Source organism: Lethenteron reissneri, chromosome 41 (genome assembly GCF_015708825.2).
Source record: "Lethenteron reissneri isolate LAM-NWPU_2019-01 chromosome 41, ASM1570882v1, whole genome shotgun sequence".
Lineage (NCBI taxonomy): Eukaryota > Metazoa > Chordata > Hyperoartia > Petromyzontiformes > Petromyzontidae > Lethenteron > Lethenteron reissneri.
The window spans coordinates 12,441,895-12,455,382 of NC_083819.1; the positions used below are offsets into that span (position 1 = coordinate 12,441,895).

General features: G+C 59.3%; 1 protein-coding gene across 1 annotated transcript; it reads left to right on the forward strand.

The window, feature by feature from the left end:
• Nucleotides 1–230: 230 nt before the first annotated feature.
• On the forward strand, nucleotides 231–9,882 carry LOC133352626 (delta-like protein 1). The gene is made up of 11 exons (XM_061568382.1): nucleotides 231–370; nucleotides 744–1,046; nucleotides 1,359–1,419; nucleotides 2,600–2,857; nucleotides 4,240–4,300; nucleotides 4,738–4,868; nucleotides 5,562–5,731; nucleotides 6,062–6,284; nucleotides 7,206–7,989; nucleotides 8,555–8,672; nucleotides 9,046–9,882. Exons 1-11 carry the CDS (start codon nucleotides 302–304, stop codon nucleotides 9,049–9,051), a joined length of 2,184 nt encoding a protein of 727 aa, XP_061424366.1. The 5' UTR covers nucleotides 231–301; the 3' UTR covers nucleotides 9,052–9,882.
• Nucleotides 9,883–13,488: the final 3,606 nt, after the last annotated feature.

A 13,488-nucleotide genomic window follows, 5' to 3' on the forward strand; every position in this document is an offset into this window, starting at 1 on the left:
TGCGGAGAGGAGGCCGGGGGGGAGGGTGAAGGGAGGAGGGGGACTGGGGCGGCAGTTGTGTGCGGATCTGGCCGGGCTGAGCGCGGGGGTGAGTGAGTGACTGAGTGACAGCCCCCCCCCCCCTCGACTGCGAGGCCGAGTGGGTGGGGGGTGGGGGCGTGGCGAGGCGTGCTTTTTAAAGGCGCAGCGAAGTCGCGCTCGGCCACTGCAGAGCGCGCGTCTCACGCCAGCTCCGAGCCTCGCGTCCCTGCCGCCCGCCCGCCCGCCCGCCCCTCACAAGCGCCGCGGCTCGCAAGCGGCGATGGCTACAGGCTCCTGTGCCAGCATATCGGCTTTGTCGCTAGCGTTACTCGCCTTGTGCGCGCTCAAGGTGAGCACCGTAGACTCACAACAGCAACGTCTGCCACAGCAAAACGCGTCGTTGTTCAGCGAGAGCTTTTTATAAAGGGGAGAATGGGGGAAAAAACTGAACGTAACAAAACAACAACTATGATATAACTAATTCGCATCGGCGGCGCTAATTCAAGCGTGGACATCATTCATAATGCATGTGCGCGCCATGGATACGCTCGCTGGCGCGGGTCCCGTGACGGAGCTGAATAATTGACGGGGGAACGGGGGGACGGTGCAGGTGTAGGGTCTCACTCTCCCTTCCTTCTCCCACCGACCCCTCTCCCCACCCTGCCCTCTACCCCCTCCTCTCTCCTCGCCCTCCGCGTGCCCCGCGCGTCCTCCTCGTCCAGGACCAGGTGTCCGCGTCGGGAGTCTTCGAGCTGCAGCTGCACGAGTTCAGCAACGCGGGGGGAGAGGAGGAGGCGCCGCGCGGTGCGCCTCGCCGCTGCTGCGAGCGCGCCGCGTCGGACGCCTGCGAGTGCCGCACCTTCTTCCGCGTGTGCCTCAAGCACTACCAGGCCAGCGTCTCCCCCGAGCAGCCGTGCACATACGGGGAGCTCACCACGCCCGTGCTCGGATCCAACTCGTTCCGCGTGGAGGAGACCCGAGGATTCGCGAACCCCATCCGCCTGCCCTTCCCCTTCAAGTGGCCTGTGAGTGCGCGCGGCGCGGCGCCGGGATGAGGTTTGCGTCCGTAGAAGTCGGTCGACCGCGACGCTCTGCTGTCGAGCGACTCGAGTGTCTGGGCAGAGCGCCCCTTAGACGCGGCTCGCGCTATAGGCGCGGAGGATCAGCCGTTCGCCTGCGATCGTGTGCGCCGGGAGTTCTTACAAGAATGAGTTTGTCGTGAATGCGTAAAGGCCAACGGGCCGCAGGAGAGGGGCACCGCACGGCGCGGTGTGCGCCTCGGCGCGGGCACCTCCGGTGTCGCTGTTCTTAAACCGAGCGGTGTCTGTGGCTCGCAGGGCACGTTCTCGCTCATCATCGAAGCCTGGCACACCAACTCCACGGAGCGCCTCACCACTGGTGAGTCAAGTCCAACGGACCCGTCGCCCTTCCTGCCCCCTGTCCTCGCACCTGAATCCGGGGGGTCGGGAAGCGGGGCTCGTGTAGCAGACTCCTTCCCATGCCCCCCCCCCCCCCTTCTTCCCCCCGTCGTTCCTCGCTTTTACGGGCAGAGCCGCTCGCTGCAGCAGTTTCCGATCCCGCGCAAACAGGAAAGCGGCTCGCGCGCTCTGACGCGCGCTGCTGGCACGGCCGTTCCGCGAGCGTGGGAACGGTGCGCCGCGAGGAAGGGCTCCCGACACGCCGGCCCCTTTCCGCTGCTCCCGGGACCCTGAGCCCCCCTCCCCACCTCCTCGCCCCCCCCGTCCGCCTTACCTGCCCCCCCCCCCCCCGTTCTCCTGCTCCCTCGGCGCTGCAGTGCGCGCGCTTCACGGTAGGAGGCGCCTCGTCCCCATTGCGACCCCCCTGCCCCATCACCCCCCCACCCACGCTACCCGCTCAGTCCCTCCGCTGCGGGCTCGCCAGTAATGAGAACGTGTAATCCCATTACCGCGCCCATAGAGCTGAACGAGACGTGTTTATTGGGGAGAATGCGGCGTGGCGCTCGAGTTAAGGGAGGGTTCGCATCTCGGCGCGCTCCGCAACACTTTGGGACACGCTCCTCGAAGGGGCTTCCCAACTCTTTGGCTTCCTCCGGTGTTTGCAATGAGGGGGTCTCGATTCAAGACAAAGGACTTAAGCGATTTGAGAGGGAGCCGAGACTTGTCGTCCTCACCGCGCTCATCGCTGCGGCACTGCCCTAGGGGCGCGCCACAGCCAATCCCTCGAGCCCAAGGGGTCGGCCACCTGCAGCTCTGGAGCCTCGTGACGCTATCTATTAAGGACCGCCACCGTCTCTTATCCACTACACAGTGCATTGCGGCTCTTTAAATATTGCGTTTTTACCGAATTTGTCTCTTCTTGTTATTTTGGTTGCCGACCCCTGCTCTCGCTTCTAACGACCGCGCTGCTGCTGCCTGATCTCTGTGCCATGAAAAAGGGTCATTACCCGAATCGTCCCTTACTAAATTGCTTCCTTTGAAGGCCACGGGTGCCGAATGTGTTGCGAGATCGTTCTACCCTGTGGCACCGAGCCGCTCCCGGGGACCCTCCCGCTAACGACCCCGCCGCTGTGTGCCCCGCACCCCTCCTCCACGCGCAGACGACCCCGGCCGCCTGCTGAGCCGCCTTGCCACGCAGCGCCACCTGTACGCGGGTGAGGCGTGGGCCCAGGACGTGCACACGAGCAGCCGCACGGAGCTCAAGTACGCGTACCGCGTGCTCTGCGACGAGCACTACTTCGGCGACAGCTGCTCCACCTTCTGCCGCCCGCGGCGCGACAACTTCGGGCACTACGCGTGCGACGAGGCGGGCAGGCGCGTGTGCCTGCCCGGCTGGCGCGGCAACTACTGCACGGACCGTGAGTCGCGCTTCTGCTGCTGCAGAATCAGAGATCCTCATCCTTGTCATCCTTGTCATCCTCATCCTCCTCGCGCGGTCGACACGCCTCCTCCTCCTTCCTCATTCTCTTCGGATCCGTTTAGTGCTGAGTGCGGCTGAGTAATTAAATAGGCCTCGCCGAGTCGCGTTTTCAAGGAGTCAATGGGCGTTTTGTGCCATGAAGAGAATGTTTGGGGCGCTATTGTTAAGGGAAATGACCATAACTGGAACTGTAAACATTGAGACGAGCGTCTGTACGCAGTCGTAGATATACCACGTGGACTGTGGAGTGAGTAGCGCGATACGCGTGGCGTCGCGTATCGCACGATGCCAAGCCGCAGGGGCCACCACCGCCAACACAGTGGACGCTTGTTCCACTTTGCTCATCTCCAGGACGCGTTGCGCGTCCTCCGCATCGCGCAACGCTCGCCCCATAGCCCGTGCCGTGCCAACTGCGCCCCTTCGTGGGGGTTGCCTTTGGCCGCGTGCCCCTGTGGGCGTCACCTGCACGCGCCGTGCTAAGCTGCTGTTTGCACGGCGCGTGCCGAGACGTGGCCGCCGTCGCTGTGCCCGCGGCACGAATGGCAAGCGGAGAACACGTGGCGGAGCGTGAATTATAATCGTGGCGACAACGCCACGGCTTAGGCAGCGCCTCGGGAAGGATCGCCCTCTCACTGCAGCCGCTGTAGCCGCAGCACAAAGGGCAGTAAATCAGCGAAGGACGCGTGGCCTTGACGGGAGCCGCACGGGCCGCGTCCCCCGTGATGGGAGGGGTTCTCGCGGGTGCGCGCATTCAAAGCAGGGCGCGTGGTGTCTGTCCCCCTCCACTCCCCCTCCGCACGTCCCACCGATGATCCCCGCGTCTCCTCCTAATGAGGGGCACCGAGCCCTGTGACGGGGGCCGCACGCGCTGCGTAAAATAAAAAAAAAACACAACCCTGCCCCCGATTTGTAGCCGAGGCTCGGCTCCGTGGGCCCGTGGGCCGTGGTCGCTAATGAAAGGCCGTGGATTAGGGGCAGGGGGACACAATGGGGCAAGCTGGCGCGCGGCGCCTTTGTGCGCGGCAGCTGCGCGGCCACAAAGGGGGCAGCTGTCCCGCGCCGGGCTGCCCCCAACTGGCCGCCGTTAACTCACTTCTACAAAGCGGCGCTGCGCAGGGAGGGGAGCGGCCCGGCATATGGGAGCGCGAGTTCGGTTAATCCGTTGTTTCCAGGTCTAATCCCCGACATCAAGACTTTGGTTAAAAAATAACTAATATCGCATCACACGGGCGAAGTCGTCGGCTCCCCGTGTATCGCGGCCGCGAGTGATGCGTCGTGACTAACCAGAGCCTCCCCCCCACCTCTCTCTCTCACCAACAGCGATCTGCTTGGCTGGGTGCAGCCCACAGCATGGACAATGCGATCAGCCCGGAGAGTGCAAGTGAGTAGCTGCGCAGCGCCCACGTACAGACACGGACATGGGGGGGGGGGGGACAATCAGCGGTGGGCAGGCTTGTCCTGGCAGCCCGACCACGTGACCTCGGGACCGCGTTCTCTTTGATGGCGACAATCAAAGGGTTTTGGCGGGCGGGCGGGCGACACGTGTACATCAGGCCTACTCTCCATTTCCTCTCTCTCACCCTCTCGCTCACACTCTCGCCCTCTCCCTCACACTCTCACCCTCTCTCTCGCTCACCCTCCCTCTCACTCTCTCACACTCTCACCCTCTCACCCTCTCTCACTCTCACCCTCTCTCACACTCTCACCCTCTCTCTCCAACTCTCTCTCTCTCACCCTCTCTCTCTCACGCTCTCACCTCTCTCTCACACTGGCCATTGTCTAACTTGGGTGTGTTTTGTTGTTGCCGCCCCGGCGCAGGTGTCACGTGGGCTGGCAGGGCCGCCACTGCGACGAGTGCATCCGCCACCCGGGCTGTGTGCACGGTTCCTGTCACCAGCCGTGGAAGTGCAACTGCCAGGAGGGCTGGGGCGGCCTCTTCTGCGACCAAGGTGAGCGGCCGACGGCGGCCCGTACCCCCCCCCCCCCCCCTTGAGCGGGCAGCAGGGCTCGGGAATGTGTTGGTTTCTTGTCTCTGGGTTTGCTCGCTCCTCCTCCGTGCGAACGCTTCCGAGCGCCGAATTTGACCGCGGCGTTCTGAGATGCGACTTTGCGCGGAAGACGTCGCTCTATGAACGGGAACATTGTTGCCGCATTGCTCGCATTGTCGCAGATTGTCACGAGCCCATTGCAGACCTTGTGGATCATGCAGCGGGCCCTCGTGGAACCGAAATGGTCACTCGAACACGTACAAGTAGAATAACGGAACGCTGCGAGTTTGAGAATGGACATTGATAGATGATCCGATGTATAGTCGCACCCCTACACACGCGCAAGAGATTGCTGAGCAGAAGCCCAGAGGCCTAAAATATCAAGCGGCCAGCAACTAACAGCACCATCACAATTGTCATAGATACGAGTGTAACACGTTAGTAACAAATCGAGCACGGTTATTGTAAGAGCTTGGGAAAAACAGATGATGGGAGAGAACTTGCACTCACTCACACACACTTGTTACACACACACACACACTTGTTACAACACATACACACTGGCACCACCTCGCTCACCGACCTGTCGGCTCACGGAGGGTGCGAATCGCGCGGCCGTAGTGATGACCCATCGTCCCCCTCTCCCCCGCGCAGACCTCAACTACTGCACCAACCACCGGCCGTGCCAGAACGGTGCCACGTGCACCAACACGGGCCAGGGCAGCTACACGTGCGCGTGCCGCCCGGGCTTCACGGGGCCCACGTGCGACACCGAGATCAACGAGTGCGACAGCAGTCCCTGCCGTCACGGAGGCAGCTGCATGGTACGTTCACTCACGCTCACGCACGCTCACACACATCGTGTGCACGTGTTCCGGGGTGCTGTCAGACTGGGCTAGTAATGCGACTGGCCACAGCCACGGCCGCATCAAGAGACAATACCGGATGTGGTTTGCCTAAAGACGAATATTATTCCCTGGGCACGACGTCGTTTGCCTGAGCTGCCGGTCAGCATGCCTAGTGCCCACGACGACGGCCCGGGTCAGCTCGAGGGCCTGTCCGTCCTTTGTCCGGTAACGCGACCGTCACGAGCCGCGTGTACCTCTTTCGCACCGTACGGAGCCGACCGTGCTAATCAGAGGTGCCGCCAACAGGACTTGGAGAACGGCTACGCTTGCTCGTGCCCGCCGGGCTTCTCGGGCAAGAACTGCGAGCGCGGCGCCATGACGTGCGCCGACCAGCCCTGCTTCCGCGGCGGGAGCTGCGTGAGCGCCCCGGGCGGCAGCTACGCTTGCGTCTGCCCCCCCGGCTACACTGGCCTCAACTGCGAGAAGAAGGTCGACCGCTGCAGCAGCGGAGGCAACACCTGCGCCAACGGTGAGCGAGCAGCCAGGCCGGGTGGCAGAACCCTCTCCCCGTGCTCACCCTCTTACCCACTGACGCTTTATAAAAAAAAATATGTATCTTTTAAAATAATTCACTTGGAATACCTCCCATCGATTCCAAACAGCTCAGAGCAGTTCTAGATGCGGGCCAACAACCACTGGCAGCATCGAGCCAGATAATACTCGTCACCATCATTGTTAACGCCTTAGTTTACAGAACAAAACAAAGTTTAACGAATTATATGGATTTAGCCTGTTGAATTCTTTGACACGCCGGTGTTGTGCATGCTGGTTGGGAGCACGTGAGGTTTGTTATACCGCACAGGAGCCGGGTAGCCCCTGGTGGTCTCTGCGGTTGTCACGGTGCCAATTGGCAAGGTTTTAATGCCCAGTGGGGAATTTTGAACGCTGTAAAGTGGAGTGTTTAAAGCCCCTGGGACATTGTTGGCAGGAGTAGATCGTTGTGCCAGTGTTATAGCCTTAGTAAAACAGAGGACATTGGTCTAACATGGCTATGCTCGCTAAAGTCCCGCACTTTGCGGCCAAATTTATACGCGAAAGGAAAGTCTGCAGAATATCAGTAAAAATAAAACGCGCGATTTATGATCAAATGAGCATCGAGTCACTGGTGCTTGTCTCATTTACAGCCCAGAGCCAGTGGTGGAAATTGCACATTTCCATGCCAGTCTCTTCCGAGGACAATCACTTTTTTGACTTGCTCCACAAAGTGGTTCCTATTTTAATGACTCCAGCGGGGTGATGTTGGGCCGAGTCAACCCACAACCCGGAGTGGCCGCCTCGCCAGGCACCGCAACGACGGTGGGAGGGAACCGGACGACGAGAGCGGCGCGGCCTGTATGCCCCTCGAGCGCGAGCGAGCACTTACACCTCCCTCCCCCGCCGCCCCTCGCAGGTGGACAGTGTGTGCCCTCCGGAAACTCGGTGCGCTGCATCTGCCGCCCCGGCTTCTCGGGCACGCGCTGCGAGATCGCCGCCACGCAGTGCGCCGCCCGACCCTGCGCCAACGGCGGCACCTGCCAGGACACGGCGAGGGGCTCCGTCTGCATCTGCCCGCCAGGATTCGGGGGCCGGGATTGCTCCCAACCAGCGGCGGACCCCTGCGCCGCACGGCCCTGCTGGAACGGCGCCACCTGCCGCGCCGCCCCGGCGGGTGCGGGTGGTGCCTACCGGTGCACCTGCGTGCCGGGCTACTGGGGGCAGCAGTGCCAGTTCCACCACGAGATGGATGAGGGCGACCTGGCCTACACGGCGGAGATGCCGCCGGAGGAGACGAACGTGGCGAGGCGCGACGGCTACCTGTGGCTGGCCGCGTCGGCGGGCCTGGGCCTCGTGGTGCTGGCGCTGGGCCTGGGCGCCATGGCGATGGCGTACGTGCGCGTCACGGCGCACGCGACCACGCGGCGCGTGTCGAGCCGGCGCGGGGGCGGCGGCGGAGGAGCCGGAGAATCGGAGGCCGTGAAGAACAACAACGCCTGCGAGTACCAGCGTGCCGAGCTGCCCTCGGAGCCCAACCTGCAGCTCAAGAACACTAACAAGGCCGCGGCGCTGGGGAGCGAGGCGTCCGCGGGGCAGAAGTCTAACCACTGGCTCAAGCTGCCCGACTGTAACCTGGCCGGCGCCCGCGGGGACTGCAAGTACCCGCTGGGCGAGGAGAAGAGCGCCCTCACCCAGAACAGGTGAGCGACGGCTCCTTTAGGAGCCTCGCGCCGCCGCGTGGGCTCCCCGCCCCCACACCCCCACCCCACCGCCAGCCGCTGGCAGCGCAGGGAGGGCTGCAGGCTGGATGCCGACTCCTGGCCCTGGTTAAGAGACTCGTTGAGAATCTCACGTGTTTATATTTATTGTATGGCTTTTCTGTTTACGTTACAGCAGAGAGGCATGCTTTCGCTTAGATTGGGGGTATTCACTTAACAAGTTACACACGTGCGTACGGTCTTGCACTTTGACTTTAAGCTAGTGTGCAAGCATAAATGAACGCACGTGTGCGTGTATAAACATACGCAACCCATACGTGCAAAGCATACAAACACACATGTGCATTCTGTGTGCGCAACATAGCTTTGGCGTCATTTAGTTATATTTTTTTAATTATGTAGATGAATCTTTACTTCTACAAATAAAGCATCATTGGGGGTCAAGGTAAGATTGTGTCACGAGTGGCGGGCGGATAGCGCGCCCGACCGCGCTTGTGCTGACCTTGCCGAGGTCTCACGCTCTGCCTCCCTCTCTCTCTCCCCACAGTGAAAAGTCCGACCGTCACATACCGGCCATGCCGTACACGCATCACCCCGAGGGGCTGTATCACCACACTATCTACCTGATACCGGACAGCGCCGACAAAAGAGTTCTCGCCACAGAGGTGAGTTCTGATCCCGCAACTCGCGAGCGAGCACACGTCACCTGGGGTCGCCTCCGTCACTCGGGAGGCGCCGGTCCCCCCTGCAACGACGAGATGCCAGGATTTTTAAAGCAGGGCTCCCACCCACGGTGAAACCACAGTAAACCTGGCTTCTCAAGCGTGTGGGCAGCGTGGTCTCGGCCAGGTCACCAGAACTGCACAAGTAAATTCATAATACAAGTCCGCCCAGTCATCAAGGCTCTGTGTGTGAAACAAAGACTCCTCTGCAGCGATTGGCTGACTGTGCCATGGGGGGGATTCCACGTCGCATAATCCCTGCCGCTCTCCTAACAGCTCTGGTGTGTGTGCGTTGCGCCCTCCTCCCTCCTCACAGGTATGACACTGCAGGCAGGCGTCTTCTGTGGGCCCACGGAGCTTCGGCGAGGATGGGCGTTGTTTACAAGGGACGTGGGGCGGTGGACCAGTGCTGCTAGTGTGCGGATGCCTCACGTGTGGGCAAATCTCGATTTGGAAGAAAGCCGAGCACTTTTTTTTTTTTGGAAGACTTCACACTGTGACATGCGGACGTGGTACAAGCACTGTGGGGCACCACGTGGACTCGGGATCCGTCGGGGCCGAGGGCCCTCGGCGAGCCCAACGCGTGTACATTACGGAGCGCCGGTGACGGCGGCGGCGCGAGCTCGTCGCAGACGTCAACGCGGAATTACAGAAGAATGTGCGCAGAGCTTGGAGCGTATGACTGCGGATCTCTTAGCGGCCTCTCACACTGATTGCACTACTCTCTATTATGGAGTCTCTACTAGCGAACTTTAGTGCGGCTGGCCTCACGCAGGCCAGGCCCGATGCCTTCTCGTCTCTGATCCTGTCACTTGGTATTACTTGCTGCAAATGAATGTCCTGCTTGTATAAGTGTTATTGTTGTGTATACTGGCTGGCCTCTCCCTATGCTTCATAACTTTTGTATTTTTCTCATTTACTATTTGTACCGTAAGAAGAAAATATTTTTTTAATTTTTAGTCCCACTAAATTATTTAATTTTTTATATGCGTATAATGTAAGGTATGTGCGGGAAGATTATTTAGTTTTGTATATACTGTAAAGTTTATTTATAAAGTGAGATTGTGAAGACCATAATATATTTGTTTTTTTGTACCACATTCCGAATTGTTTCAAAAGAACCGTATTTTTTCAAAATAAATTCGTGCTTCCTCATGAGCGTCCGCGTTTCCGTGCGTGACGTTCACGTTTAACACCGTTTCAAATAAAGACGATTCTTAACAGCACCACCTCGCGAGCACGTCGTTTCCTACACCTCATTTCCGTTCGACGACGGGGCTCGAAAAGCGTGCCCAGGAGCCCAGGAGCCCAGGAGCCGTGTCCCACTCGGGCGCGGCTGCTCGCTGCGCGCGGTCCTCTCGCGGGGCGACTCGCGGGCACGAGTGGCAATGGCCTCCGCGTCGCGCAAGGGAGCACCGTCCCTCTGGAAACTTGACACAAGTTGCAATTTCACTTTTCACTCTGTTCAACTTTTTAAAGTTGGATTGGTGCAAGAAAGGCGAATGTGCTGCTGCAGACACTGTCATTCACGGGGGGAGGGGGGGCGGGATTTACAGGCAATGCTAGAAGATATAGATGGAACCTTTTTGCCAGTATCCAAAATTATGGAAGAAAAAAAATAGGTTATACTTGCATTCTCTGGTCCAACACTGGTGAGACAAGGCCATAAAGAAGGCTGTCTCTGATGTAGGCAAATCAGTTTCATAGACAAGGGGTACATTATTATTAGAGCATATTTTGCCACAAGTACGTGTGGTTAATGCAGACGATGCCTTGCAGAAGGTATCGTTTTGGTGTTTGGACATCTGAACATCTATTTCATTGCCAGAAAGGGTAAAATGCTAGAAAAACTGGACTCGAGATGAAGACGAGAGAAACTAAAGTCACGCACAACGACGAGTTCACTGAACCAGTGGCGGGAGGCACGCGCCCCTAGGGGAGTTATCGAAGGTGGCCCGGGATCACAACGACGACACATAGGGGCAGTTGGAGCGATTTAGGAACAAATGAACCTGATAATGAAACAGCAACAGAGCAATGAGGATACTAAAGCAGCACGTTTTTAATGTCTGCATCACCAGTACCTGTTGTTCATATGGATCAGAAGTATTGGCAAATAAAATTGGGTGCACGCTTAAGAATTACACCGAGAAAGGAACACGTGGGTCAAGGTGTACACGAGAGGAGACGATGGACAATCGTTAAGTCTCAGCAGAGTGGCTGCCAAAAGGAGGAGCACGGGCCCAAGAGACCGTCCACCACAGAGAGAACTGAGACTCGGCTCGTGGGCAGCTGCCAGGTGGGATTGTCCCATCGCAGGACCGGGGAGATGACGATGGCTTGGGGATGATGTCTTCATGTCGAGGCGGATAGTCATGGCCGGTGGTGAAATCAAGAACAATATGACGACAACAATAAACAACGCTGTACCGCTGCACAAAACGGGAGACGGCGAGGGACAGGAGCGTGACATGCTGCCTCCTCCGTTGCTCACGCGGAATTGAGGATGAGGAGGGATTTCAGCCATAGGGGCCGTACACGGGGGGAGCGAGCGGCGGGGCGGGGAACGCGTGACGGGAAATGAAGACCGATCGGGAACGGGGCGAGGTTGCGAGTTCACCAGCGGCAGCCTGGGCGACGCTGCGGATGATTAAGCGGTGAGGCCGGGGGGAGATCGCGGTCTCCCGGTAGCCATAAGCGGTGACGGAACGAGAACATTACAGAGTTAACGAGCCTTCTCGGGAGTTCCATTATGTCGAATAGTGGGGCAGCGCCTGACTTGTGGGGCTGCGTGGAGCAGAATCTTCTGACGACGGGACTGATCCACCGGGGGAAGGAGCCCCTGTCGCGACCGAGTCCCCTCGGCTTGAGTGCGAGTTGTGAGGTGGCGTTGTGCGGTGGCGGAGCGGATTTGGGGAATGCGACACCATCCCCGCTCCTCTTCCACCTCCTCCTCCTCCACCGCCATTCTGGGATTGACGCTCCCAATCGAGCCCCCCCACCCACACCGCCAAACCTGCGGACGGCGGGGGGGGGGGCTCGCGAGTAGCGACCGGCGGTGGATTCACGGCAGCGATTTTACCACACAGTCCGCTTGCAGCGACGACGACGGCGGATGTTTGAGGACTTCTCGTTAATTGCGTCCCACGTTCGTTGCCGGCCAACACGGGACGGGGTCACCCCACACCGGTTTAATGCTTCCGCTCGATCACAAACGCTGCTGTTCGAGTGCTGCGTCATTTCAATAACACAACCACACCGTGGATCAGATCCAAGCTCTAACTCCCACGTGATCAAACCGGGTTATCGAGCGGCGTGTGCTGAAGGTGTCAAGCAGGGCCGGTGCTCGGGAGAGCTGGGGGTAGAGGGGGGGGGGCCTGCACGACTGGCACGGTGCCCCCCCACACAACAGCTTTACTGCCCCCCTCCATCCGAAAGGAGCTGGAGCCGGGCCTGGTCTCAAGCCGGTCACAAATAACATCGCAAAAACATGTCACACGCGGTTCATCACCGAGTTTGTCCTGTGCCACCTCCGAGAATGATGTCTGCTTCATGCCATGCGACGAGCCCACTTTGCAGGGCACGTCTAAGGTGCGCCCCGCTCCTCGTGTGGATGCAATCGGTCCGCCCGATTGCTCAACACATTCGTCACAAGCACTCAACGCATTTCATAAAAGTGCCACGAGGAAGGGCCATTGCCTGTGTTCTTATTTTCAGGCCACGCACGGTGTCACTGGCGAATGTGTCGAGTTTGTTTGTTACAGCGTCCCACACTGTGTGGCACGCAATGGGAGTGACTTCCGAACGCCTTCCGTCATCCCCCCAATGCCATTCTCCGACACGTGGTGATGCACTGCTCGCTCCGTCGCACCGAAGGCGCGACTGGAAGGTTGTGGTGGGGGTCACGGTGGGGGTCACGGTGGGGGTGGGGGCACTCTTTAGGTGACCCCGATCAGCCCAGGAAGAGTACATCGGCGTTTCCTACTGTACCGCCCGTTGCGGGAGGCGTGAACAGGCTCATCCTGAAGTTCAATGAAGACTGCTGCGCGAGCATTGTTTGGACAGCTGCTGAGGAAGGGTGGCTTTGGAATGGATGAGAATGGGCGGCGGGGGTTTTGCTGGCGCGACTGCCAGATGAGCGATGCGGGTCGACGAAGCCCCCCGGGCGCTGTAATTTCACAAGTCCACACATTCGATTAGTTCCAGTCGGCGCTCAGACACGGGAGACCCTGACGGTTACATAACTGCACTCTTTCACCTGCATTACCCGAAGGTGTTTGTGGTGTCGACGCGCTGCGCTACGAAGCCGGCGACCCGATTTTGATTCCCGCTCACGGCCAACGCCAGTGACGATTATCTGAACTGGTCATGGGCCTCCCCTAAATTGACTAACGTCCAAAATGAGTACCTGCTGCGGTCTGTAAACATCGCCAATAGGGAGACAAAGGCGGTCGGGCGTGGTGCTGACCACCCCCACCGTGTGCAGTTCCGCCCTTTATAGGTGCTAACAGAATTTGCCTTAAAACTCTGTTAAGGCTATACGGGGGATATTTGTATTGTGCAAGACGCGAAGGCTACGAGCTGTGTGGGTGTGTGGCACGCGCTGGTGTTGAGGGTCAGTGGCTCAATAGCTCAGTGGGAGTTGGGGTTCCACCAGACTGGGTTTCAACTCCTGGTCACGTCAATGGAAATGAGTACTTGGTTATCAACTCTGGAGAGACGAAATGCTGCCGGGTTTACTGGTAACCCCATGCCACGT